The sequence below is a fragment of the Suricata suricatta genome, chromosome 17 (genome assembly GCF_006229205.1).
Source record: "Suricata suricatta isolate VVHF042 chromosome 17, meerkat_22Aug2017_6uvM2_HiC, whole genome shotgun sequence".
NCBI classification, from domain to species: domain Eukaryota; kingdom Metazoa; phylum Chordata; class Mammalia; order Carnivora; family Herpestidae; genus Suricata; species Suricata suricatta.
The window spans coordinates 25,689,054-25,714,076 of record NC_043716.1 but is presented as its reverse complement, the minus strand read 5'-3'; the positions used below and the strand labels follow the sequence as shown (position 1 = coordinate 25,714,076).

The 25,023-nt window shown below is 38.2% G+C and overlaps 1 protein-coding gene and 1 long non-coding RNA gene across 3 annotated transcripts in view; one reads left to right on the top strand and one right to left on the bottom strand.

The window, feature by feature from the left end:
* Positions 1–7,772, bottom strand: part of LOC115282243 — a 44,442-nt gene extending 36,670 nt beyond the window's left edge. The window contains exons 1-2 of the long non-coding RNA XR_003904562.1: positions 7,526–7,772; positions 6,588–6,684 (exon numbers count right to left, since the gene is read on the bottom strand). This is a non-coding gene — a long non-coding RNA (uncharacterized LOC115282243). The remainder of the gene's footprint in view (positions 1–6,587; positions 6,685–7,525) is intronic.
* A 300-nt stretch (positions 7,773–8,072) lies between these two features.
* The window catches only part of CLTC (clathrin heavy chain), a 65,194-nt gene continuing 48,243 nt past the window's right edge, over positions 8,073–25,023 (top strand). The window contains exon 1 of one of the 2 annotated variants that reach the window (XM_029926714.1): positions 8,073–8,420. In XM_029926714.1, coding sequence (XP_029782574.1) covers positions 8,379–8,420 — 42 coding nt within the window. In that variant the 5' untranslated portion in view covers positions 8,073–8,378. The remainder of the gene's footprint in view (positions 8,421–25,023) is intronic. The other variant, XM_029926715.1, reaches the window with a different exon arrangement.

Here is a 25,023-nt window from a genome sequence, read left to right as displayed (position 1 = left end):
ATTTTATACTATATGAATTTATTAAGGCTTTAAGGTAATTATGACAAGAGTTCCTGTAAAAAATAATAGATTTCTGGGGCAACTGGGTGGCTTAGTCGGTTGAGCATCCAACTCTTGATTTTGGCTCAGGTCATGACTCCAGGGTCATGGGATCAAGCCCCATTAAAGCTGCATACTGAGCTTGGAGTCTGCTTAAGATTCTCTTTATCCTCTGCCCCTCTCACCAGCCCATACTCTCTCTCTTAAAAAAGTTAAAAAATTTGATTTCCACTGTGAGAGAAATAGTATTAGAGAAATACTGGGTCTAGTTAAGAAGGCGGAAGGAGCCTTGAAGGAACAGTGGTTGTAATGGACAAGTTTGTTCTTAAAAGAATGAGGATTCACTTTCAAGATACTAAATGAAACAAAACAAAAAAAAACAATGTGAAGACAAATGTTAAATGTCCAAGGGACATATTTCCTCACAAAAGAAGAAACATAAATGGTTAGTAAGATACTAAATCTTACTAGTAATTAGGGAAATCCAGCTGAAAACAGTGAAATGCCATTTTTTCCATAAGACTGGCAACAGTCAATGTGCCTGAAAAGTGTTGGTACTGAATAAATTGTTCTAATTTTAGAGAACACTTGGTGATATGTTGTAAAGTTGAAGATGTGCATAACCTATGACCCAGCATGCCCATCTTTAGATTTATATTCTAGGAATTCTTTGAGATTATATAAAATATGCTGTTCCTCAAAAAGTTTGACTTACATAGATTTAGCATTAGTTGATGATTGATGTTAAATACATGAAAATGTTATATACAGCATTCATTAAAAATGATATATATATCCTCCATTGTTTATAAAAGCAAAACAATTGAAAATAATATATATGTATCTATCAATAGGAAAATAGTTGAATAGTTGTGATATATTCTTATGGTCAAATTCTTTATAGCCTGAAAGTGATTTTTGAGGCTCCTGATGCCTATTCTTAAAACTGCTTTGTAAAACAGGTGAACCAATTGAGGTGTTTAAGTTCCAACAGCAATGTAGTAAAATGCCTGCCTTACTGAGCCTGTTGTCCCTCAAAGATATTCTTCTAATTATAGACCAAAAAAAGTGCCGCATTATGATGTTAATTTACATATTTAGACATTCATCTTTTTCCTTCTGTTCAAACTGTCTATAAGAAATAACTGATTTGACTTTGATAAGGCAGACAGTAAATATTTTAGGCCTTACAGCCATACAGTCTCTCTTGAAACCACTCTATTGTAGTATGAAAGCAGCCGTAGGCATTACAGAGACAAATGGATATGGCCATGTTCCATTACAACTTTATTTATGGACAATGAAATTTAGATTTCATGTAATTTTCACATCAGGAATATTATTCTTTTGATTTCACTTTTTACCACTTGCACTTTAATCCAGGAAGGCTACTTTTTACATACCAATTCTAATTCAGATTATTTCATTTGTAGGAAGAGATCTTAATTTCATGAAACAGTTGAGATTTTTCTGGCTTTTATTTTTCTTTATTTTTATTATTTAATTTTTTTTTAATGTTTATTCTTTCTTTTTTTTTTTAATGTTTTATTTATTTTTGATAGAGAGAGAGACAGAGCATGAGAGGGGAAGGGACAGAGAGGGGAGACACAGAACCGGAAGCAGGCTCCAGGCTCTGAGCTAGCTGTCAGCACAGAGCCCGACGCGGGGCTCGAACCCACAAATGTGAGATCTGACCTGAGCCGAAGTCGGAGGCTTAACCGACTGAGCCACCCAGGCGCCCCTAATGTTTATTCTTGAGAGAGAGAGTGTGAGCAGGGGAGGGGCAGAGAAAGAGAGGGAGACACAGAATCCAAAGACAGGCTCCAGGCTCTGAGCTGTTAGCACAGAGCCTAACACGGGGCTCAACCTCAACGACTTGTGAGATTATGACCTGAGCTGAAGTTGGATGCTTAACTGACTAAGCCACTCAGGTGTCCCTTTTATTTTTCTTTACAGCAGAGTTGAGGGAATGAACATAATGTTAGATATCAATAAATTTAAATTATAGTCTTTATTCTCCCCCAAAATTTCAAAGTAAGTTATATTACTTGCTCTTTTACCCTGAAAATATGAATAATACAAAACTCTATTGTGAAACTACTAAAGATTTTCAAAGAAAAGATCACATTACTTGTCCAGATAAAATCTACATGTTTTTTAATCTAATATTACTTGGTGCTCAGCTAATATATAGGAAATGAGATGGGTTTATCCAGAATGGTAGCCTAGCACTCAGTTTGATGCCTTTTGTATATAATAGATATTTATAAATTATTGCTGTGCTAGCTCCAGGTATGATTGTTGACAACAGAAGTCTTGAATTAAACAGATGGGATAGTCAACAAGTGTTATAATAGCTTAAAAAGTAGGGTAAAAAGATTCTAAACTCAAATTTTAAGGCAGAATAGGACTAGGACTAGCTAGAATAAAAAAGACAGAATTTTGTGGCTGGGGAGAGGAATCAAAGTTAAACAATGGAAGGTCATCACCATTGCCTTGAGAGGGGCTTTTTTATGGATTTTTCAGTTTCCAGTTTGTAACTTGGGCTAACACTAAGTAGATAAAATGAATAACTTGAGTGCCACTCATTCTTGCAGACAGAAAAATTGGAAAGTCATCTTGGACTCAAGTTATCCATTTACAGCATGTGGCACTTGGAGACCTCCATTGTGTGCCAATCTGCTACTCCACTTAGTTCTCTTTTAAGAAATGGAATTTTTAAGCCCTCTTCAGTAATGAGGAGTATAATCTCTATATCTGATTTAATGGCTTAGCTAGATAACCAAGAAGTATAGAAATGGTAAAGGACTGTCTTTATCACGTTAGATTTTATTTTCACCCTGAGCAGATCTTTTCATTCTTCTTAGTGCTAAAAGGCCTGGCCCAGAAAAACAAATTTAAATCAATAAATATGAGGTAGGCTTATATGAATGCTATGTATTTTTCATTACTGGAATGTTATGGAATTACTAATTGTATTATGTACTTTACAACATTAAATTCACAGTTATTTGGAATATAAGCAACCAGGAAAAGGAAATAATCAGGTTTTTGGTTCATTTTACATGATCTACTTTTATCAGTTATGACCTATTGAGGTAAGTCATTTTTAAGAAAGTAATTTATAGTATGTCCTAAATTTGGTACATATTCAGATCAGGCTACATATGTAGGTGTACTTACAAAAACTTCACGGTGATGATGTTTCCCCATATAAGAAATTGTCTTAATTAATCAAGAGAGTTTAACATTGTTTAATTTTTCACTGGATCTACTGAAAGGTGTTTGTTGATCAAGTAAATTATACTTCCTGAACCTTTATTATTGAGTTAATCAAAACTTTGTTTACCAGATCTCAGGTTTTTAAATGGTTATTTATTTTGGAGAGAGAGGTTGGGGGGGGGTTGTGGGGGAGGAGAGAGAGAATGAGAATCTCAAGCAGGCTCCATGCTGTCAGTGCAGAACCTGACGTGTGGGGCTCAATCTCATAAACTCTGAGATCATGACTTGAGCTGAAATAAAGAGTTGGATGCTTAACTGCCTGAGCCACCCCGATGCCCTCAGATCTCATTTTTAACCATTCTGTTCTGAGAAAAAGATTACTACCATCAGAAGGCTGCATATGTGCATTGCTTCTAGTAGAACTATTCCTGAAGCACGATAGAATTTTAAAATTGCTGAGACAACATATTTGTGGGTCATGCCTTGCTTTAGAGACAGTAATAACTCTAGGAGGTAAAAAGACAGTTTTACATATTTAGAAAGGAAATAAAAAGCCCATAACAATCATTCCAACACTTTGACCCTCATCCATTCACTGTATAAATACCCTCAAGCTTCTTGTGACTTTTAATTTTGGATATGAAGGGGATACTGTGACATGCATCTAACTCCCTATAACTTCTAGTTATAACTTACAGGTTTTTTTGTCCATAATGTTGTGTGTGTGTCACTATAATTGAGCCAACTTTCCTGAGAGGACTTTTTAAAGTAATGTTATGAGCCACTTCATTTCTCTGTTGGAAACTGATTTAACCTTTAGACAACATGGGAGGGACCTAAATAATATGACTAGATTCCAGATTGTATTCCCACAGGGCTAGTCTGGGCCTAGGAACATGCTCAATCCTGACACAGAATAAAGATTTAGTAGAGATCTTCTTTGCCATCCATGATACATTATAAAACTTGTCTAGGGGTGCCTGGGTGGCTTAGTTGGTTAAGTGGCTGACTTCAGCCCAAGTCATGATCTCACAGTTCGTGGGTTCAAGCCCCGCATCAGGCTTTGTGCTGACAGCTCAGAGCCTGGAGCATGCTTCAGATTCTGTGTTTCCCTCTCTCTCTGCACAACCCCCATGCTCTGTTTCTGTCTCAATAATAAATAAAAGACAAAAAAAAAAAAACCAAAAAACCCTTGTCTGTATAAATTAGATTTAGGACAAGCCTGAGTAGTGACTGATATTGAGTATAAATTCAGGTCCATCTCATACTAAAAAGGCCATGAAATTTTTTTTTCTTCTGGTTTGGTTAATGTTTCCTTTCAGATGAGCTTTGCCTATAATCAGTGCCTTGTACAGGGCCAAAATAAAGGGGGCACTGTAGGTTGATACCGGAGTCAGTGCATTTGATATGATGCTCTTTACCTATCCTGTGGGATTCATATCCGTGAAGTTATGGGGCTGAGATATTTCAAAGTTGTTTAAATGGCAAAACCACTTACTGAGTAATGGTAAAGTATATCCCTTTTGGTTTCATTAAATCTGAATTTTAAATAATTGGTACAATGGGTTAGGCTTAACGTTTTGCTTTAAGGGGCACCTGGGAGGCTCAGTTGATTAAATGTCCGACTTTGGCTAAGGTCATGACCTCACAGTTTGTGGGTTTGAGCCCTGCTGACAGTTCAGAGCCTGAAGCCTCCTTCAGATTCTGTGTCTTCCTATCTCTCTCTGCTCCTCCCTCATTCATGCTCTCTCTCAAAAATAAATAAATGTTTAAAAAAATTTAAAGTTTTGCTTTAAAATTAATCTCTTAGGGGCGTCTGGGTAGCTCAGTTGGTTGAGTGTCTGACTCTGGATTTGGTTTAGGCTTGGCCCATGATCCTAGGGTCCACTACGGGATCAAGCCCCACCTTGGGCTCTGCGCTGAGCATGGAGCCTGCTTGGGATTCTCTCTCTCTTTTTCCTCCCTCTGCCTCTCTTCCCTGCTCATGCTCTCTCTGTAAAAACAAAAAATAAAAAACAAAACAAAAAATCTCTTCATGTTTGAGAGATGCCTTTACTTTGTGGCTTTTGCAATGCAGCTAGCTCACACTGTTTTTAAAAGGTCAAGTTAAAAGGTAGCGGCCTTAATTTGGGGCCTGCTTGAAGATAAACACCCATAGAGGAATCAAATGAATTTTTTTCTGAGGTATCATACTCACTAGATGTTTTACATATATACATATGTAAATATATTTCCTGGCATAAAATATAAAATTAGGGGTACAATAGAGTTTTCTTGCATAGGTTTTGAGAAATAGACACACCTCAAAATAGCATATGAACAATGCAGTTTTTGCTAATGGTGCTTGCTGTGACTCAGAGTGACGACCTACTATTGAATATTCTAATAAAAATAGCTTCAAGTTGGAAGAACTTGACCATTTATTCTTATTAATATCGCTACTTACTAAAACATTTTCTGAAACTAAAAGCCAGGATGATAACAATACAGTATATGTGTTAAGACTCTGTCACAGAAAAAAACTCCCCCAAAACTCAGCATTTGTTTTCTGATTTATTAGGTTATCTATCTTCTCTAACTTAAAGTAGCATCTGAAAACAAAGCCATTTGGTTACTGCTTTGGTAACTGATAACAGCGACTCAGTCTTTGGGATTTCTAACCAAGGATAACCTTTCTTTCTGCCTTTACACCATTAGCAGGAACAACTTACTATTATAAAAAGCTCTCTTTATTACCTCAACCAAAATTACTGCTCTTTAAAACGCACAGGTTTGGGTTTTAATTTTTATATTCTGGACCACTTTCCTCTTGAAACATTTTGGATTTACTGATTTGAAGGAGCCAGTGTTCAAAATGAAGTGGTAAATTGTAATCTTTTTCTTCTCCCTAAATGACTTCTGAAAACAACGCATTTTTACATTTCTGTGTCTGATGACACAGCAGTCATTACCATAATGTCACTTTTGGGTAAGATATTCCATACATTCAAATATCCAAGCTAAAATCAATTGCTTTGGGAATTCTAAATGTACAGTACTTAAAAAATTACAGGTCTGTATGAAAATGCAAAACAGTTATTAACAAATGAAATTAAACTTTGGTGGCCCATTCATGATATAGCTCTTGTACCTCAGATTCTGAAATTAGAATCTAACCCAATAAAACAACTGCTTTTACTGTAATAAAACAATAACTCCTTTAGATTTTTAATTTAGAATTTGTCTACTTCCAAAAAAAGGTCGAAAGCAACTACTATTAAACTGGAATTATAAAGGTTGCAGAATACAGAACATCTTCAAGCATTTTGCCTTGCATAAATACTCACTCTTAGGACATCCTGGCAAAGCTTTTCTTTGCAATGCAAAACAGTCTCTGTCTCCTCTCAACTGCCAAAGACTCTTCTCTCATCCTAAGTAGGTTAGCTATATTTTGGGGAAAACGTTAAAAGCAATTTAAATGATTAAGCAAACTTCTCTAAGCAAAACTGCTTAACACACAGAATTATTGTATACCTAATAGGGTTTTATGTTTAACTGAAAAGGGCACCAAAAAGAACTATTGTGTACTTGTTTTTCCTCAAGATCTTTCTGGAATAATTATCACATCTCTTATAAAGATGAAAGGCACAGGACTAAATTCTTGTACCCTTGATGGCATTTGTGCTATTAATGAAATATTAGTGTATACCTTAGCAATAATGCACTAGGAAGGTTATTGAGAATGAATACCATAGTTATCTTAACGCTGTTAGAGGAAGCACCAGCCAGCTTTGAAGCACTTAACATTCCCAAAAGCTGCTAATGAATGGGCAATGTTAAGGTGGTCCCACTGAAATACATCGCTAATAGTTCAACTCTTTTTTCAAAAATGTATGTTAGCCATACCGTAGAACCTTAAAGGTGTCAAACTTCTCCCTTAAACTATGGAAATCTCTGAGACTCATTATCTGATGTGGCTAAAAAATCCTGCCACAATTTTGGTCCAATTCTGTAGCACATATGATACTCTAATTCTTTATACTAAGCTAGACCCATGTCACATACATGTCCGCCAAAATGTCCGCAGAAATAAAAGCTATCAGAAGGCCAGCTTCATACACCTCTTAAATGGCCTTCACTGTCCTTTGGACCGATGATTTAGGTAACATACAGAGAGACTGCTAGTTCTAGTTAGAATCCAAGCGTCAGGAGGGAGTGCATAAGGGCAAGGAGGATCTTAAACCCCATTTCATTCCCACTCCTTTAGACGTAAGAAACCACCCACGCTTTCAAAGTAGGCGGGGGAGGAGTGCTGCAGCCGGGTGCCAAGAGAGTGCTCTGCAAGGAGGCCGTTTCCCTGAGTCACGGAAGGGCGGGAGCCTGGGCCCATCTGTCCATGCCACGTCCTCTTCGTATGGGGCTCAATTTAAATAAGTAGGGCCCACAAGGAAAGGGAGTAACACCGCCATTCCGCATAGCGTCCCAACAGCCACCCTATTCCCAGGGGACGCTACATTTCCCTAGAACTCGCTCTGCACTCCAGCAGCAATCAGCCAACCCTTCCGGACCAGCATCACGTGCACCCGGAAGTACGTGGGTGGGACCTAAGCGCCCACGGAAATGACGTAGGCCACTGCTAGTCGCATGATGTGGCAAAATGCAAAAAAAGGAGGGGGGAGGATACGAAAGAGGCTGGGGAAAGTGATGAGTCCAAAAAAGTAGTTCCTTCGATTCCTCTAATTTACCCTCGTGGCGCAGCAGTAAGCGAGGCCCTCGGCGCACTGCGCCCCGAATTCCTGCGCCCCACTGCACCGCGGCACTCCGTGGAGGGGTACATAAGACGGAGGGGGTGAGGTGACTTGGGCGGAGTTCAGTCGTCGGGATCCCTCCGCAGGGCTCAGCCGTTTCCGGAGTCTGCGCTGCGCCCGGTTCCGCCATTGCGGCTCTCCCCGGACCCTGGAGCCTCCGCCCCCGACCCGAGCTTTTTCGTCTGCCTGCCAGTTTCCTGCGTCCCCGGAGAGTACCCTGCTGAGTCCAGCCTCCCCCCTCCCCCTTCTCCTCCTCTCCCTTGGAGAGTCCGGGCAGTCACTGCCCCGCAGCCCCAGTGACAGGAGGAGACCATACACCCCGACAGCGCCATGGCCCAGATTCTGCCAATTCGTTTTCAGGAGCATCTCCAGGTGCGGCTGGGTTCGGGCTCATGAGGGCTGTGGAAAAGGTGGTAGGAAGGAAGAGGCTGGAGTCTGGGCCCAAGCAAAAAGCAGGATCGGAGGAGGGGGGTGGGTATCGGTGTTCGGGTATTGGGGTAGGTGGAGGATAGGGGCGCTATCTTGGAAAGCTTAAGGGGTTAATGGTGTGGGGCTTGAATAGAAAGGACAAGAGTAGCGGTGCAAAGGGCAGCGAGGCCAGGCTTGGGTTCGAGGGCCTCTGTTTTCGCTTCTTGGGTGGTAAGAACTGCGCATTCTAACTCCCTCCCCCCTCGCCGTTTTATCCAGTTCATTCATTTGGGCAGTTTGGGGGGGGGAAAGGGGAGGGTTTCTCCCGCGTTTCTTTCAGAGCAAGGATTTTCAATCCCGAGGCCAGTGCAGAGCTGTCACCTCCCATTGCTTTTCTCTTCCCTTTCCCCATCGTGTCTGTACTCAGCAGTTGTGGGGCGGGTGGGCTGGGGAGGAGCAACCTTTTTTTCTTCCTCCCTCTGCGGCTCTCAACTGAGAAAGGCACCTTCCCTTGGGGTTGGGTGGAACGGCGGTGACTTGCTTCTTGCCTTCCCCGAGGCAGCAGGAACAGAAGGTCACTGAAGGAACAGAAGGAGGGTAGAATGGGGGAACATTTTTCTCAGGGCGGTGTCAGTCTCAGAGTGCGTGGGGTCAAGGTCCCTAGGGGTACTCGTCTTTTTTTTTTTCCTTTCTTACTTTCTCTCGGGATGGTGCTGCTTTTATCCCCTTTTTCGTTTTACGAGGTGGGAAAGAGTTATCTATCCATAGGTTATCTTGGGGTCTGCTGGAGTATAGCAGGTAGTTGTGGGCTTGGTGTAAATACCTCCCTCAGGATTGCATGGAATTGAAACGACTCCTGGAGATCACACCTGTTCTGAGATATGCAAGGTTATTTGGTCTGTAATTGGCTTACTTTTAGTACATTATAGAGTTCTTCCCCGTGGTGCATTTTCCTGTGCAACATACTGTCTTACCTGGCAGTTTGCCCATGGCGGGCCCAGGCAGATGATCATTGGAGGGCTTGACTGAAGTAAGCCTCTTCTGAGCTTCTAATTTTCTTAGTTCACCAATCCTGGTTTTACTTTGGCTGCAGTAATTTATTCATATATTTTGCTTTCTTCCCAAATACCCCCTTAAAGAAGCCTGCCTCAGCTAATCTTCTGAAGGCCTGAATTCACAATGATAAAAGATGCCATGGTTTGGCATGACTTTAATTGATGTTAGTGACCTATTGGACACATTACCATTGAAAGCTGCTGTACTTTCTCCAGTTGGTATACATAAAGGATTCTTGTTAATAAAAAAGTCAATAAAAAGGAATATTTAGGCTATCGATAACATAATTTCATATTTCTTTACAGGTATTATCATCTTTGCATCAGCAAGAAATTTTTCCCTTTAAGTCTTGATTTATAATAAATCTAAAAACGAAGTAACACTTTCTTTAGTCATTTGTGCTTTTCAGATAACTCATTTGAAGTAATGGAATACTCTTACCAAAGGTTAAAAAAAAATGTTAAGTGACAGTGGACACAGAGAAGTTCTTGTTTTTGCTCCATCCAAGTTTTGATTGCTGTGTTCTTTCTGTTAAAATGGGGTGTAAATGAATATAAAGAGTTGGAAAAATAATATTTTTGGGTGTGAGGGGAAAACAGGCTCATTCTCACGCTAGAGTGTTACTGAAATCTAATCTTCCTGCGGACAAATGTTTGTACATCATAAAAAGAAACAGGTACTGTTGGTGTTTCCAAGGCCGAGGTAGATCCCATTCGTAAACCCTATTTCTTGACTAGTGGTGATTTGAGCACTAGCTTTTCATTTCTGTTAAAGAGGAGATGAGAATTGTTAAATAATCCAACGATTGGAATCCAACCTTGTCGCTAATTGAAGACAGATTTAATATGGGTCTGATTTCTAAGTTTCTGCAAATATTCAAGCGAAACCATTTCCTTTTGGAATATATTGAAGATTTGAGTGTAAAGCAGCTTTGCAATTGTATTTCAAGAATTCTGTCATTTTTTTGTAGTAATATGCCATGCCTAAAATTAAGCTTGCTAGTGGGACTGAACTCCAGCTGATAAATGGTTAATTGTCCGGAGGGCCCCAATCATTAACTTCTTACAGACTATCTCCTAACTTCATTTTTATCTCTTTGCTTTTTAAAAAATTAATAAGTATTATTTTAAGAGGTGCTTCAGGTTTTTGGCCTGAGTTCTGCCAGTTTGCTAAGTAGCATAAAATTTTCTGAAACACTTAGGATAAAAATTGGGAACAAGAATTGAGGAACTTGAGTGTAGTTAGTTTTTGTGGAAGTTTCTAAAGGTGAACTGTAAATGAATTTGTTTTTAACTATTCTGGCCAACTGAAGGATCTGTCATCAAGGCTTGGAACTATATCAAATGAACAAATGAATGTTAGTATTTTAAGTTATGAAGTTTTGTTGTTGTTGCTGTTTTTTAAGGATTTCTAGGCGATAGTCAACAGATGAGTGCCTATTTGGGCAAGACATTGCTAGAGTTGCAGATTCTAAAAAAGATCCTAGACTATGCATAAAATGTTGCCTGCAATTCTTAATTTTTGTAAAGATACATTAAATATCTTTATGGTGATTGGCACATTCCACTGTTTACTCAGGTTCTGGAGTTCTGCAATTAAAATAAAAATCTCCCCACCCTTTTCCCTTTGATCCATAAATACAGGCCTGGAACGGTTTTTTTTTAATTGAATGGTAGGGCTTCTTGCTATGGCTGTTTTGATTTGCAAAGAGAAAGCAGTGCCCACTATTGCTTTCATATTCTATATGCTTAACTGTACTGCCTGGAAGAGGCATACCGCCTGTAATTCTGCTACAGTCTACCTTGGGAATGGTTTTCAAGTTTAAGATGGATCATGTTTTTCAGAATTTTCCTGATGGTCTATTTACTTACTTTAAAGGGGTGTGGCTAATTGTAGTGAATATGCTTGCACTCCTGTTTAGGAGATAATGTAATAAGTGAAACTGTGTGTATAGAACCTTGGCCATCTTCATTTTAGTATATAGTGATTTTAGAAACCTTTAGAACTCACGTAAAGCGTACATGATTTTAGAAACCTTAACCTATGATATTTGAATTATATTTAAGAGTATGTTTTTCCTGTCACTGTTGCTGATGTGATTTTTCTTTTTGAGAGATACTGTCCAATAGAACTTTTTTCCATGATGAAAATAGATAGTTAGCGGGGCTGGGTATCTCAGTCGGTTGAACGTCTGACTTCAGCTCAGGTCATGATCTCACTGTTAGTTTGAGCCCCACATCAGGCTTACTGCTGTCAGCCTGTCAGTGCAGAGCCCGCTTCAGGTCCTGGCTCCCTCTCTCTGCCCCTTCCCTGCTTGCACTTTTCCCAAAAATAAATAAATATTTAAAAATATGTTATACCAGCTTGTGTCACTGAGGAACAACATTTTTACTTTTATTTCTTTTCAGTTAATTTAAATGTAACTGGCCCCATGAGGCTATTGTCTACTACATTGGACCGTACAATTATAGGCTTTGTAAGAATGAAGATTTATCTGACCACCTATATTTAATGTTGAGAACATTTTATTAATCAAAATTAAAACATTTGTTATTTGAAAGTGTTGGAAAAAAATGTTAGTTGAATACTATCTCTTTTGGGAAGTAGTGGTGTTGAACAATGACTAGTGAAGGAAGGGAACAGTAGACTTCTTGTGAGTGCCTGTTTTTCCCTATGAATGTATGTGGCTGGGTGCTTTCAGTTTTCACTTAATCCCCCCAGACTTCCTTCTTAAACATTTAAAGTGAGACTCTGTCCAAGGGAACACAGTGTCAGAATGGGATTTGAACCTGGTTCTTTGGACACAAAATATTTCCAAGAAATAGAATGATTGGCCTTAAGAGAAGTTATACAGTATCCTACTTTGCTTTTTTCTGTTGGACTTTTCCCTGAGAATATTCTAATTTGATCCAGAATGTTAAAATTTCAACATGTAAGGAATATAAAATTTTCAGTGAGATATTTTATATTCCTTTCAGGAGTACTGATTTTTCAAAATCTGATTTGTATTTTACACTTAAAGCACATCTCATTTCAGACCCTCTTTTCATTGGAAATATTTGTTCTGTATTCAGTTGAAAAACAAATTTGCATGGCTAAGTTATTGCAAACATTCTTACATTTTCAGTAATTGAACTGTTTAGTTTTAATTAGTGTAAATTTTAAAATAAATTCAGTCACAGTAACCACATTTCAAGTGCTCAGATCAGATGTGGCTTGTGAAATGTGGCTATAGTATTGGAGAACACAGGTTAAGACTAAGCTCTTCTGGGGGTACCTGGGTGGCTCAGTAGGGTAAGTGTCTGACTTCAACTCAAGTCATGATCTTCCAGTCTGGGTTTGAGCCCCGTGGCAGGCTCTGTGCTGACAACTCAGAGCCTGGAGCCTGCTTCAGACTCTGTGTCTCTCTCTGCCCCCCCACCTGCTAGTGCTGTCTCTCCTTCAAAAATAAATAAACATTTAAAAAAATTGTTTTTAAAGGTTAACCTCTTCTGTTTCTCAGTAAAATAGGCCTGCTGCTTCACAAAGTTAATGTAAAGATCTGAGGTCGTGTATGTGAAAGTACTTGATGTAGCACTTTAGGAACAATAATTGTGGGCTATAAAATTTTTGTCTGGTACATTTTATTCATGTATCTGACCACCAGTAGTACAATATTTTGTTTGCAGACTGAGATTTTTATGGTTTGTAAATATTTGATAAATATCTAAAATTTGAGTACTTATCAGCAACTGGTAGGGACAAAGTGATGAACAATACTGACTATAGCCTGAGTTGATTAGTTGGCAAAGGCTGTTCACACATAATTGCAACATGTTATAGAATGTTTGATGCTGTGCAGGACTTAATACAAATATTCATAATGATACAAGTGATCCCTCTCTGAAATGTACCAAAAGAAAGAAATTTTTAAACTACTTTTTTATTATTATTCCATGAGCTCTCACTGTATGCCATTGGTACACTTTTAATTAGTGTTCCTTGGTCAGATATATTTGAGAAACCTGATCATTATATCTGATAAAATACCCACGTGGAATGCCAGTCTGACCGTCGCTGGTGTTATATATGTCCTATGTTGAAGTTAATGTTCTCACTTAGATAGGAAATGAGTTCATAACTGATATTTCAATCCTTTATATTAGAATGAAGTTATTTCTCTATATTTATGTATATGCCATGCTAAAACTACTTCACAAAATCAACTTGTAAGCCACAGCAAAGTTTACAGCTCTAGATGTTTTTTCCTCCTTGGCCAAGTGCCTGTGACTAATGCTCTTAACCAAACGGATGGCAGGAGGGTTGGATCTGAATGTATTATGAAAAACCCAGCTGTCAGACTTGGATTTTGTGGCTCTTTTTTGGTGTGTGTTATGAAAAATATAATTTATTTTGCCCTAACTTTTTTTAATGTTTTATTTATTTTTGAGAGAGAAAACACACGCGCGCACACACACACACGTACGTACGTATGTACGTACGTACATGGGTAGGGGCAGAGAGCAAGCGAGATCTGAAATGGGCTTTGCACTGACAGCGGATGGCCTGATGTGGAGCTTAAACACAGAAACCTTGAGATCATGAGTTGAAGTTGGACTCTTCAGCAACTTAGGCACCCAGGCGCCCCTGTATTGCCCTAACTTCAAGGAAGTAACTATTCAGCAAATCTTGGCACACCTGGGTGGCTCAATAGGTTGATTTCTTGATCTCACCTCAGGTCATGATCCTGGGGTTGTGATATTGAGCTCCGTGTTGGACTTCACATTGAGTGTGGAGCCTACTTGCGATTCTGTTCTTCTGCCCTCTCCCCCCACTCGTTTTCTCTCTCTCTCTCTCTCTCTAAAATAAAACAAACAAAACACACTGTTATAAAATCTTAATTGTCCTGACATCTACAGGATAAAAATTAATTGACCACTATAGTTATTTGAACACCTACTGTGTACTGAGAACACTGCTAAATATTTTATGCTCATGATCTTATTTAATTAGCAAGAAAATCCCATCAGATAGGTAGGGTTAGCCTTATTTTGCACTTGAGGAAACCGAAGTTCATGGTGGTTAACCTGTAGAGTCAGACAGCTAGTGAGTGGGTGGTCAGACTTTAATATTTGGTCTTTTTGCACTGTGGGACGTTGATGAATGGTCTATATAATTTGAACTGCAAAATATAGCACAATTTGTTTGCATCTATGCTGTGGTGTTCTTTGATATAAACATTCTGCTAGTGGTTTGTTTTTAGGTTGGGTTTTTTTTTTTTTTAAGTTTTATTTTGAGAGAGAGTGAGAGCACACGCTTGCATGCTCAATAGCAGGAGTGGGGCATAGAGAGGGAGAGAGAATCCTAGACAGGCTCTGAACTGTCAGTGCAGAACCTGACGCAGGGCTAAACCCATGAATCATGAGACCATGACCTGACATAAAATCAAGAGTTGAACGCCCAACTGACTGAGCCACCCAGGTACCCCAATAGTTTTTTATATTATGAGAAAAGTAGGGGCCAGTGAACCAACATTTGATTTTCTATGCTGTAAGTGGCTATTTAGAGGATATTTTTAAAGGGCTTTATTCAAGTTCACACTAGAAAATTGTGCAGAATGATTGGGATCAGGTTAACTGGGAATGAGAATTATTTTTATCCTTCTCAAAGCTGACCTTCTCAAATGTGTCTATAAGAGTTTTTCTTAATGACAAGAGTGTGAATATGTTCTAGTTTAAAGCCACTAGTGAAAGCAGGAAACTTCTTTCTATTTTACTGTATTATTTATGTTTTTGTAAATGGAATGTAAATGTTTCTGTAAATGTTTTGTAATGTAAAACTTGAATAGAACTCTAGGAAAATAGTGGCACTTGAGGTGGGGGGGAGGAAAGTGGGAGTTGAACATACTTGCTCAGTGTGAATAGCATAGCCATAGAGGGAAAAATGGTTACAAGCTTGTAGGGTTGTGCTTTGGAGGCAGAACTACCAGTAATATTATTACTTCCTGTTATGAATCATTGAGTAAATAAGGACTTTTAAGTTCTAAAGTAAAAGATTTTAAAGCTTATTCCTGAAAGGATAGGAACTACATGCATTGAAACCATTTTGCCACATTAAAAAATTTAAATTCTGCAGTGTTCTATTGTGGAAAATGTTTCAGATGTTTGAACTCTTTATTTTTATCTTTTCTGAACTTCCTCATTCAGTTAAAGTAATACTTTTTGGCAATTGTAAAGTTAGACTGGGGTGTGTGTTTGTATTTATATAATAATACTTAGCTTATATAGACACTCAGGTATTCTTTCTTAGCCCTGTGGAAGAGCAGAGTCTCCCTTTTTCCAGTAGAGTAGGATATATATGACATGCTAAAGGAAAAAAAACATACCATCTACCCAGTTATTGAAGCCAAGATCTTGGAGTTACACCAGATTCTTTCCTTTTATTTTATTTTATTTTTTTAATGTTTATTTTGAGAAAGAGAACACGAGCAGGGGAGAGGCAGAGAGCGGGGGCGAGAGGCTCCCAAGAGAATCCCGGCATAGGGCTTGATCTCAGAAACTGCAAGATTATGACCTGAGCTGAAGTCAAGAGTTTGACACTTACCTGACTGAGCCATCCAGGTGGTCCTTTGATTTTATTTTCCACATCCAGTCCATTTCTAGAGTAGGGAAGGGAAGAACTCTAATAGTGATGTACACTGGGCATCCTAGGGATTGCAGTTTCTGATGACCACACACACATATATAATGCTTTAAACAACAGAAATTTATTATACAGTTTTAGAGGACAGAGGCTGAAATGAATCCCCTAGGAGAAGATATGGTTTTGGCAGGATTATATTCTTCCTCGAGGCTCTAGAGGAGAATCCTTTTTTTTTTTTTAAATGTTTTTTATTTATGTTTGAGAGACAGAGAGAGACAGCACGAGCAGGGGTGGGTCAGAAAGAGAGGGAGACACAGAATCTGAAGCAGGCTCCAGGCTCCGAGCTTGCTTTCAGCACAGAGCCCCATGCGGGGCTCAAGCCCACAAAGCGTGAGATCATGACCTGAGCTGAAGCGGGAGCTTAACCGACTGAGCCACCCAGGCGCCCCGAGGAGAATCCATTTGATGACAACATCTATTGACTGTGAGAATCAGAGTAGATGAAAATGGGGTTTGGGAGAGTTGCTTTCATCTGTTTCTGACTAGCTGAGATAAAGGACTTGAAAACCACCAAAGATTAACCATGTATGCACAACTTGGCAAATAGCTAACTTTGGATAACTCATTGAGGGTGAATAATTAGGGAAAAAACCCTCAGGGAGAACATGGTTTACAAAATTCATGTCTTTCCCCACTCTCTGTGGTACTATATATTACCATAAAATATTCTTCAAGAAGGAGTTTCCTTATATTAAAAGCCTTACCAGGTCTCCACACTGAGTCCTCTCACAGTTAACTTCTATTTCGAATACTGCAACATATTCATGGGCTTGAAATCCATCTGGATTGATAAGAGATAAATGTAACATATCTAATAATTATTGTTCTCTGGCCTCACAGAACTGTTGGATGGGGTAAGGAAACATTTTAAACATCCCTCAAAAACTCAGTCCACTAGGGATATATTTCTGGAGATCATAATCCAGAAACAAGTGAAAAAAACCAACTCACCTAATATGCAAATGGCATTTTAGGCATGTTCTGAAATTACCATGATTGTACCATAATGGATTAAAAAATTTTTTTTTCTTTTTTAGTATTTATTTTGAGAGAAAAAGAGGGAGACACAGTATCCAAAACAGACCCCAGACTCTGAGCTGTCAGCACAGTGGCCGACATGGGGCTCAAATCCATGGACTTGACCTGAGCTGAAGTCAGACACTTAACTGACTGAGCCACCCAGGGGCCCCTGGATTTTTTTTTTTTAAAGCATTTTAATGGAATGGAGAGGATTTTCTAGTGTTTATGAAAACACTGATGTAAAAAAGTACATATGAAGAGTTAAAATGGTTTCTGAAATGTGAAGAGTAGAAAAACATTTTCAAGTAAATTATTTTATAATTTTATTCATTTATTGTTAAGTAGGCTCTATGACCCCAACATGGGGCTTGAACTCATGACCCTGAGATCAGGACTCTCATGCTCTTATTGACTGAGCCAGCCAGGCACCCCTGTAAATTATTTTATAATTTTAAATGTCTTTATAAATACTAACTCAAATGACTACTTAAAGTGTATATAAAGCATATCTAATTCCTAAGAATTTATACTAACAGGGCCAAAGATCTTTTAAAATTGAGATAAAATTCACAGACCTTATAATTAACCATTTTGAAGTGAACAGTTTAATGGTACATTCACAGCATTGTGCAACTATTTTCTGTATCTACTTCCAAAACCTTTTCATCTCTCCAAAAGGAAGCCCCAAATTCATTAAGCAGTATCTCATTTCCATCCCCTGCAATCAGTAATGTTCTTTCTCTCCCTATGGATTCCTACATGTGACTTTTTGTCTAACTTTTACTAAGCATGATGTTTGAGGTTCACCCATATTGTAGTATGTATCTCATGCTTCATTCCTTTACTGAGTAATACTCCACTGAGTAGAAGATACACTACATTTTATTTGTCCTTTCATTAGTTGGGTTTGGATTCTTTCACCTGTTGGCTATTGTGAATGAATGGTGCTGCTGTGGCCATTAAAGTTTTTGTTTGAATACTCATTTTTAGTTCTTTTGGATTTATACTGAGGAGTGGAAATGCCAGGTCATATGGTTTAGAACTTATTGTAATTTTTTGAGGAATTGTCCAACTTCTTCATAGCAAGTTTACCATTTTACATCCCCACCAGCACTGTATGAGAGTTCTAGTTTTTCCACATTCTAATTAGTACTAGTTAAAAGGCTTTTTTTGAGTGTTGAGGGAATGGTCTGCTTGCTAAAATAAATACCCCATTTGGGCACATAATGGTATTTCTATTTCTGTGTGTGCTCTCCCAAGTCTTGTAGCTCTGCCCTCCCTTAAATTATGTGTCCTGCTTTAGATGGTATTTCAGTTTCTCCTTATAAAAGGAGAATTATAGGGGCGCCTGGATGGCTCAGTCGTTAAACGTCTCACTTCGGCTCAGGTCATGGTCTCCCGGTTTTTGGGTTCAAGCCCCACGTCGGTCTCTGCTGACATCTAGCTCAGAGCCTGGAGCCTGCTTCCCATTCTGTGTCTCTGCCTCTCGTTGACCATCCCCTGCTTGCATTGTCTCTCTCTGTCTCTCAAAAATAAATAAAAAACATAAAATTTTTTTAAAGGAGACTTAAAAATTAATTTATAAATTTATGCATCCTTTGTAATTATACCATTGTAATTGCTGTGTGCTGAGTAGGGAATGCCATACATCACTTACTGTAGAATTGTCTGTATTAGCCTGGTGTATGGCATACAATAGCTGCTCATTAGTTGATTAAATGTGTGATTACGGGAAAAAATACTACAGAACAAGGAAGAGATCTGAAGAAATCCTTAAGTTTTTTTATATTGGAATTGGAAGAAAACTTCAGGAAACTTAGCATTATCTGTGGCATGTAAAGAAACTTGATACAATATGACTGGAAAGACCCACGGTGATAAAGAGCTGCAGTAATAGAATATATACAGAAACAATTCATCCTGGAGCAGTTAGCAGAATTGCATCTGTGGACATCAGCAATGTGGAAGATTAACTTGAAAATTTATTTGAAGATTTTAAACTTAGAGAGAAATTCCAGAAATACAAGAGGCGGTGTGACAGAATAGGTTACAAGTCTAAGAGTTACAGAAACCAAAATAATTGGAAGCACTTTTCAGACAATGGAAGAAAATTTAACTGTTATGAAAAAAGAAGCAAGATTTACAGGGTTCAGCATTTGAGACAGGCCTGGGGAAATTTTATTACCAAGAATTAAAAAAAAAAAACCTGCAAGCATCCATTGCGTACCCTCTCCCTGACCAAAAAGTCAAGGCAGTCATAAGTTTTTAACTGAAGGTCAGACAGTGAAGCAGTATCTATAGGGTTTGGGGATGGAAAGTTTTTATCACTTTTTAGAGCACATGAGCTATGTACAAATTGTATACTCTAAACCCTGAGCCTAAAACCAGTTATTTTCCCTATAGGTTGTTTGTTACCTTTGTAGTGACAACAAATTTATAGCTTAACAGAAAGTTTTAAAAAGGCAGTTTCATACAAAACTTACACTTAAATAGTAGGCTATAAAATATTGAATTGATGTTAAGTTGCCAAGTAATAGATGCTCAATAGGTGTTAGAACATAAATCCTGGTCATTTAGTCACTCTAATATTTCAGACTCCCTGAATTTGTTAATGTTAGGTGATTTTGAGAAAGCTTGTAACTTGTCATGCTGAGTGTTAATTCAGTGACTGTTGAACTTTGAATTTTTGGCATTTAGGTTCACACAGAAATAGTCCATGATTCAGATGTAAAAAACTGATTCTGGCCTTGTAACTGGTACCACTTGTGTGTTGATCATACTTTAAATGATTGCTCCAACTTGGAAAATGAGCACTAACCGCATAATGTCTAATTTCCTAGCAGGTGTGTTGGTATAGGGTAGAAAAAGGCATGAATATGTGCAGCAGTAACGGGGTTGAGCTTAATCACTGGGCTCCCACTTAAAAATACATTTTGGGAAGTTGTTGAGAAGTTTGTGTCATAGAGTGAAGTTTCTTTGAGACCTTTACAGATTTAGGAGTAAGGAAACTGGCCAGAAGTTTTAGTTACTTACACCAGGAAACCAAGCCTGTGGTGTCTGCCTAGGGACATTCACATCATCCTTTGAAGATTTTTATGTCAGGTCAGCACTTCGAATTATAATCGTGAACTCTCAAAGTAAGCCTCATTTCTAGTTTTTCAAAAAGAATGTTTGGATAATTCTATGCCCCTCCTCCTTTACCTAACAAACATACATACCTACCTACCTATAATCAATTACGACTTCAGTAACAATCACTTGTTCTGTGCCAGCTGAATGGTATTTATGCAGAAAAGGGCATATAACCTTGGAGAATCTGCAAGATTAGAGACTTAAAAATTTACCTTTATTCCCATGCAGTTTGATCAGGACTGAGGTGTAATATTTTATCCAGTTATTGGACTGTTAAAGAGTGAGTCAATTTTAAGGTTTTTAAATTTTTCCATCAGTAGTTTACTAAAAATAGGAAAAACCCTGAGTTTCCTGATAATTTACCAAAACTAAGAGTCGTACAGTCCAACTGTGGTTCCTTCTTGAATATAGTACTTAATTTTGGAGTGAGTAACCAGAGTCAAATTCTCCTAAAAGACCATAATTGCCTCAAAGGCTAACATGGAGTAGAAACAAAGGGTCAGCAAGAGTTAAATGCATTTTTACTTCTTGCTTGAAATGTGTGGAGCACACAGAACAATGGCCAGTATCCTGTTGATGGAAGAAACTAAAGGAATGCTGCATTCTCAGCATTTGTCTTCATTTCCTGTAGAAGACAGAAACTGCAGTTTTTATTTGACATTCTGCTAGTTTCATGACTTGTTTCAAGGGCTCAGTGAAGAGACTGGTGTCAGCATTTATTTTTTCACTGTGCTTGATATTAGTGAAGGTAGAGGATGTTTAGGGGTTTTTAAAGGAAATTATGCTTAGTGAAATACTTAGGATAGGAAGTTAACCAAATCTTCAGGCACTTCAAAATAACTACATTGGGGAAAAAATATAACAACATTGAGTGATAGCCAGATATCAGCAGGTCTCTCAAATTGTTGACTTCTTAAGTCTGTGGTGGTAACGCCTATTAAGTCTCTATCAAGATACAGGATTCATTTACAGAAAATGTAACTGAAGTAGAACAAGACATAGAGCACCTACGAAATAGTCTCATCTGAAATACCCTGGCTGGTGCGTACTTCCCTTCCATTCTTACTATTCAGATGAAACAAGGAGGAAGGATCTGGAAAGTGTAAAGCTAAGCACTAATTATGAAACATAAGTTTTTAGTAATGCTGTCATAAACACAAGTTTTATTGTATTTTGATTTTCAGCTGATACAGCTGGTAAATGAGTTCTATTTTGAGTTTATCAGTCATTCATTAGGAAGCAAACTCCCTGAGTATGCTTACAAAGAAGGCTGTTTGCAGTGATTCGTCAAATGTAACACCTTTTGGTTGAAATTAGTAGACTCGAATCAAAGCAAGACAAATACTCCTTTAATTATATTATGTTTTTTGGCACAAAAAATTGTGATTGATTGCTGTGATAGAGACTTTATGTTAAAACAGAGTCTCCTCTTTAGTCCAAGAATTGGGCATTGAAGAATAGCATGGGGGTGCCTAGGTGGCTCAGTTGACTCTTGATTTTGGCTCAGGTCATGATGTTGCAGTTTGTGGGCTTGAGCCCCATATCAGGCCCTGTGCTGTCAGCACAGAGCTGCTTTGGGATTCTCTCTCTCTCACCCTCTCTCTGCCCCTTCCTTGCTTGCTCATGAGAGCACTCTCTCCTCTCTCAAAAATAAACATAAGAAAACAGCATGGTTGGAGTGCCTGGGTGGTTCAGTCGTTTAAGTGTCTGACTTCAGCTCAGGTCATGATCTCACGGTTAGTGAGTTTGAGCCCCTTGGAGTCCCGCGTTGAGCTCTGCTGGCAGCTCAGAGCCTGGATCCTACTTCAGATTCTGTGTCTCCCTCTCTCCCTGCCCCTCCCTTGGTTGTGCTCTGTCTCTGTCTCTCTCTCTCCCTCTCTCACAAAAATAAAATAAACCAAAAAAAAAAAAAAAAACATGGTTTTACCTGGTCTTATATTCTAGCATTTTCTGCCTTTTATAATAAATGCATATTATTGGATTGCATATAGTCATAGTCCATTTGGTCCCTTTAACAGTATTTTCAGTTTGTTTAATCAGTAATGTATTCTAATAAGGCACTCACTCATCATCACCGGGTTCCTGATTCCTTCCATATATATGAAGGGTTTCCTAAGCAGTCCTTAGTAATGTGTTTTGAGTAGAGCAGATTAGCCCACCATAGGTTTGACTATGTAATGTTATACGATGACGTTCAGCCATTCTGTTTTGACATAGTTTATCTCATGATGTCACAGTCCCGGAGCTAGATAACTGTAAAATGACAGAAATCCATGAACTATAGGGAGTGCTTATGTGGCCCCTCACTGTTTTAGGTGCTTGATGTATGCTAAATCACTTGAGCCTTTCATGTAGCACCTAGGCATGTGTTGCTCAAGCATGGATGGACACTTTATCTTTTCTGCTTGTCATGTTTACAGTCAAATCAAATATAGTGTCAAAACCAAGACAGGAAAAACAAAACTTTTAAGGTGTTAAAAACTGATGAGGCTTTAACATAGATTTCTGAATCTAATATTGCTGAAGTTAAAAAACATTTTTTTTTTAGGGGTGCTTGGGTGGCTCAGTTAGTTAAGTGTCCCAACTCTTGTTTTCTGTTCAGGTCATGATCCCAGAGTTCTTGAGATCGAGCCCTGTGTTGGGCTTTGTGCTGACTGTAGGGAGCCTGCTTGGGATTCTGGCACTCCCTCCCTCTCTGCACCTCCTTAACATTCTCTCTTACTCAAAATAAATAAAAATAAAATTTTTTTTTACCGTATCTCTTTGATTTTAATATAATCTTTTGCACACTTCTCATTTTTTTTAGTTAGAAATTCATCCTACAGTGTGTATCTTTCTCCAAAAGCTTTATGGTATTTATGAAAATCTTAGATATTTATCAATATTTTAGAAATAGAGACAGGCCTCTCTTTTCTCATGTTTATTTGAAGAAATTACATCTTATATCTGCACATTCTTAATCCTTGGTAATCCTGGGCCTTTGCTATTTGAAAGTTTAGTGATTTCTTGAGAGGAAAGAGCCCCCAGATTGAGGAGTTCTTCCCTTGGGTTTTCACTTCTACTAGTATTGAACTTTGCAGAGTTTTTCTCCCAAGCCTCCTGCAAACTATCTGGACTCGAAAACTTGAAAGTTCTACTTTTTCCTTTCTTTATCTTGTTTGAAATCCTTGTATAACTTTGCCAACTGTCTTCCTTATTTTGCCAGAGTTTAAAGTCAAGTTATCCTTTTCTCCTGGTTGGATTCTCAAGAAAAACGTCTGAAAACATTGCTCTTCATTAGACTGGGCAATGATGGAAATGTGTAGTTTGTGCCTTCCAGTAGTAGTCACATGTGGCTGTTGAGTACTTGAAATGTGCCTTGTGTGACTGGGGAACTGAATATTACATTCTATATACTTAAAATTGAATAGCTGCATGTGACTAGTCATTTCTGTCTTGGACAGTGCAGCAAATCTTTGTTCTGATTGGACAGACATCCAGTGTACAACTCCTTTAGAGTATAACTCTTACTTGAATTATATCACTCTTTGGTTTGATTTTCATCTTTACCTTTTGAAAGTTGTATTGTTCCTTCCTGCCTGCAGGTAAATTGCCTATAATCTAATCATTATAAATAAATTTTCAGTTTCTGTAACCTTATAAGAGGGTAGAGATTAATCCTTTTTTAAAAACTTTAAAAATTTTTTGCAAGCTTTCATATGAGAGAGAACTGAGGAGAGCCATTTACCCAGTCATCTAGAATTTTAGTATTTTGCTATATGTGCTTTTTTTTTTGTTTTAAACATTTTAAAGAAATGCAAACCATCATGATCTTTCACTTCTAAATACTTAAGCATACATCTTTAGAAAATGAGAAAAAGTTTTTAAAATTTATTTTGAGAGAAAGAGTGCACAAGGGAGGGAGAGAGAATCCCAAGCTGGTTTTGTGCTTCAGTGTGGAGCCTGACACAGGGCTCAATCCCACAACCCTAAGATCATGACCTGAGCCAAAATCATGTGTCGCACACTCAACCAACTGACTATTCTGGCGCCTCTGCTTATTATTTCTTTTAAGTTTATTTTATTTATTATTTTGAGAGAGAGGGAGAGGGAGAACATGAGTTGCGGAGAGACAGAGAGGGAAAGAGAATCCCAAGCAGGCTCTGTGCTATCAGCCCAGAGCCCGACTAGAACTCTGTATTTTAAAACATAGATACTTCTGAAAAGTTTGGATCATTTCTTTTTTGTAGTGTTCCTCAATTTTGATTCCTAAGAAAATGCATCCTTGTGATTAGTCCAGGTTATGTATTTTCAGCAAGAATACCACAGAAGTAATGTTGTCTTTGTATTGGATCACGTCAGGAAACACATACTGTTGATTTGACCCATTGCTGGTGGTATTAACTTTGATCGTTTGAGGTAGGTTGTGTCTGACAGGTTTCCTCACTCTGAATCTCTTTTCCCCAAGTATCTTAGGGAGTGCTGTGAGACTATATAAATATGTTATTCCTCAAAATTTCATCCATTAATTTTAGTATCCATTGATGATTCTTCTCTGAATCAGTTATTGTGATACTTGAAAAGAGTTGCTTTTTAAAAATTCTGTTGATTAGTTTTTCACCATCTTCACCAGTTAGCTTTCTTTGTAAGAAATAGTTTTTCATTTTGTGTTATTTATATTTTTTATTTATACTAATGT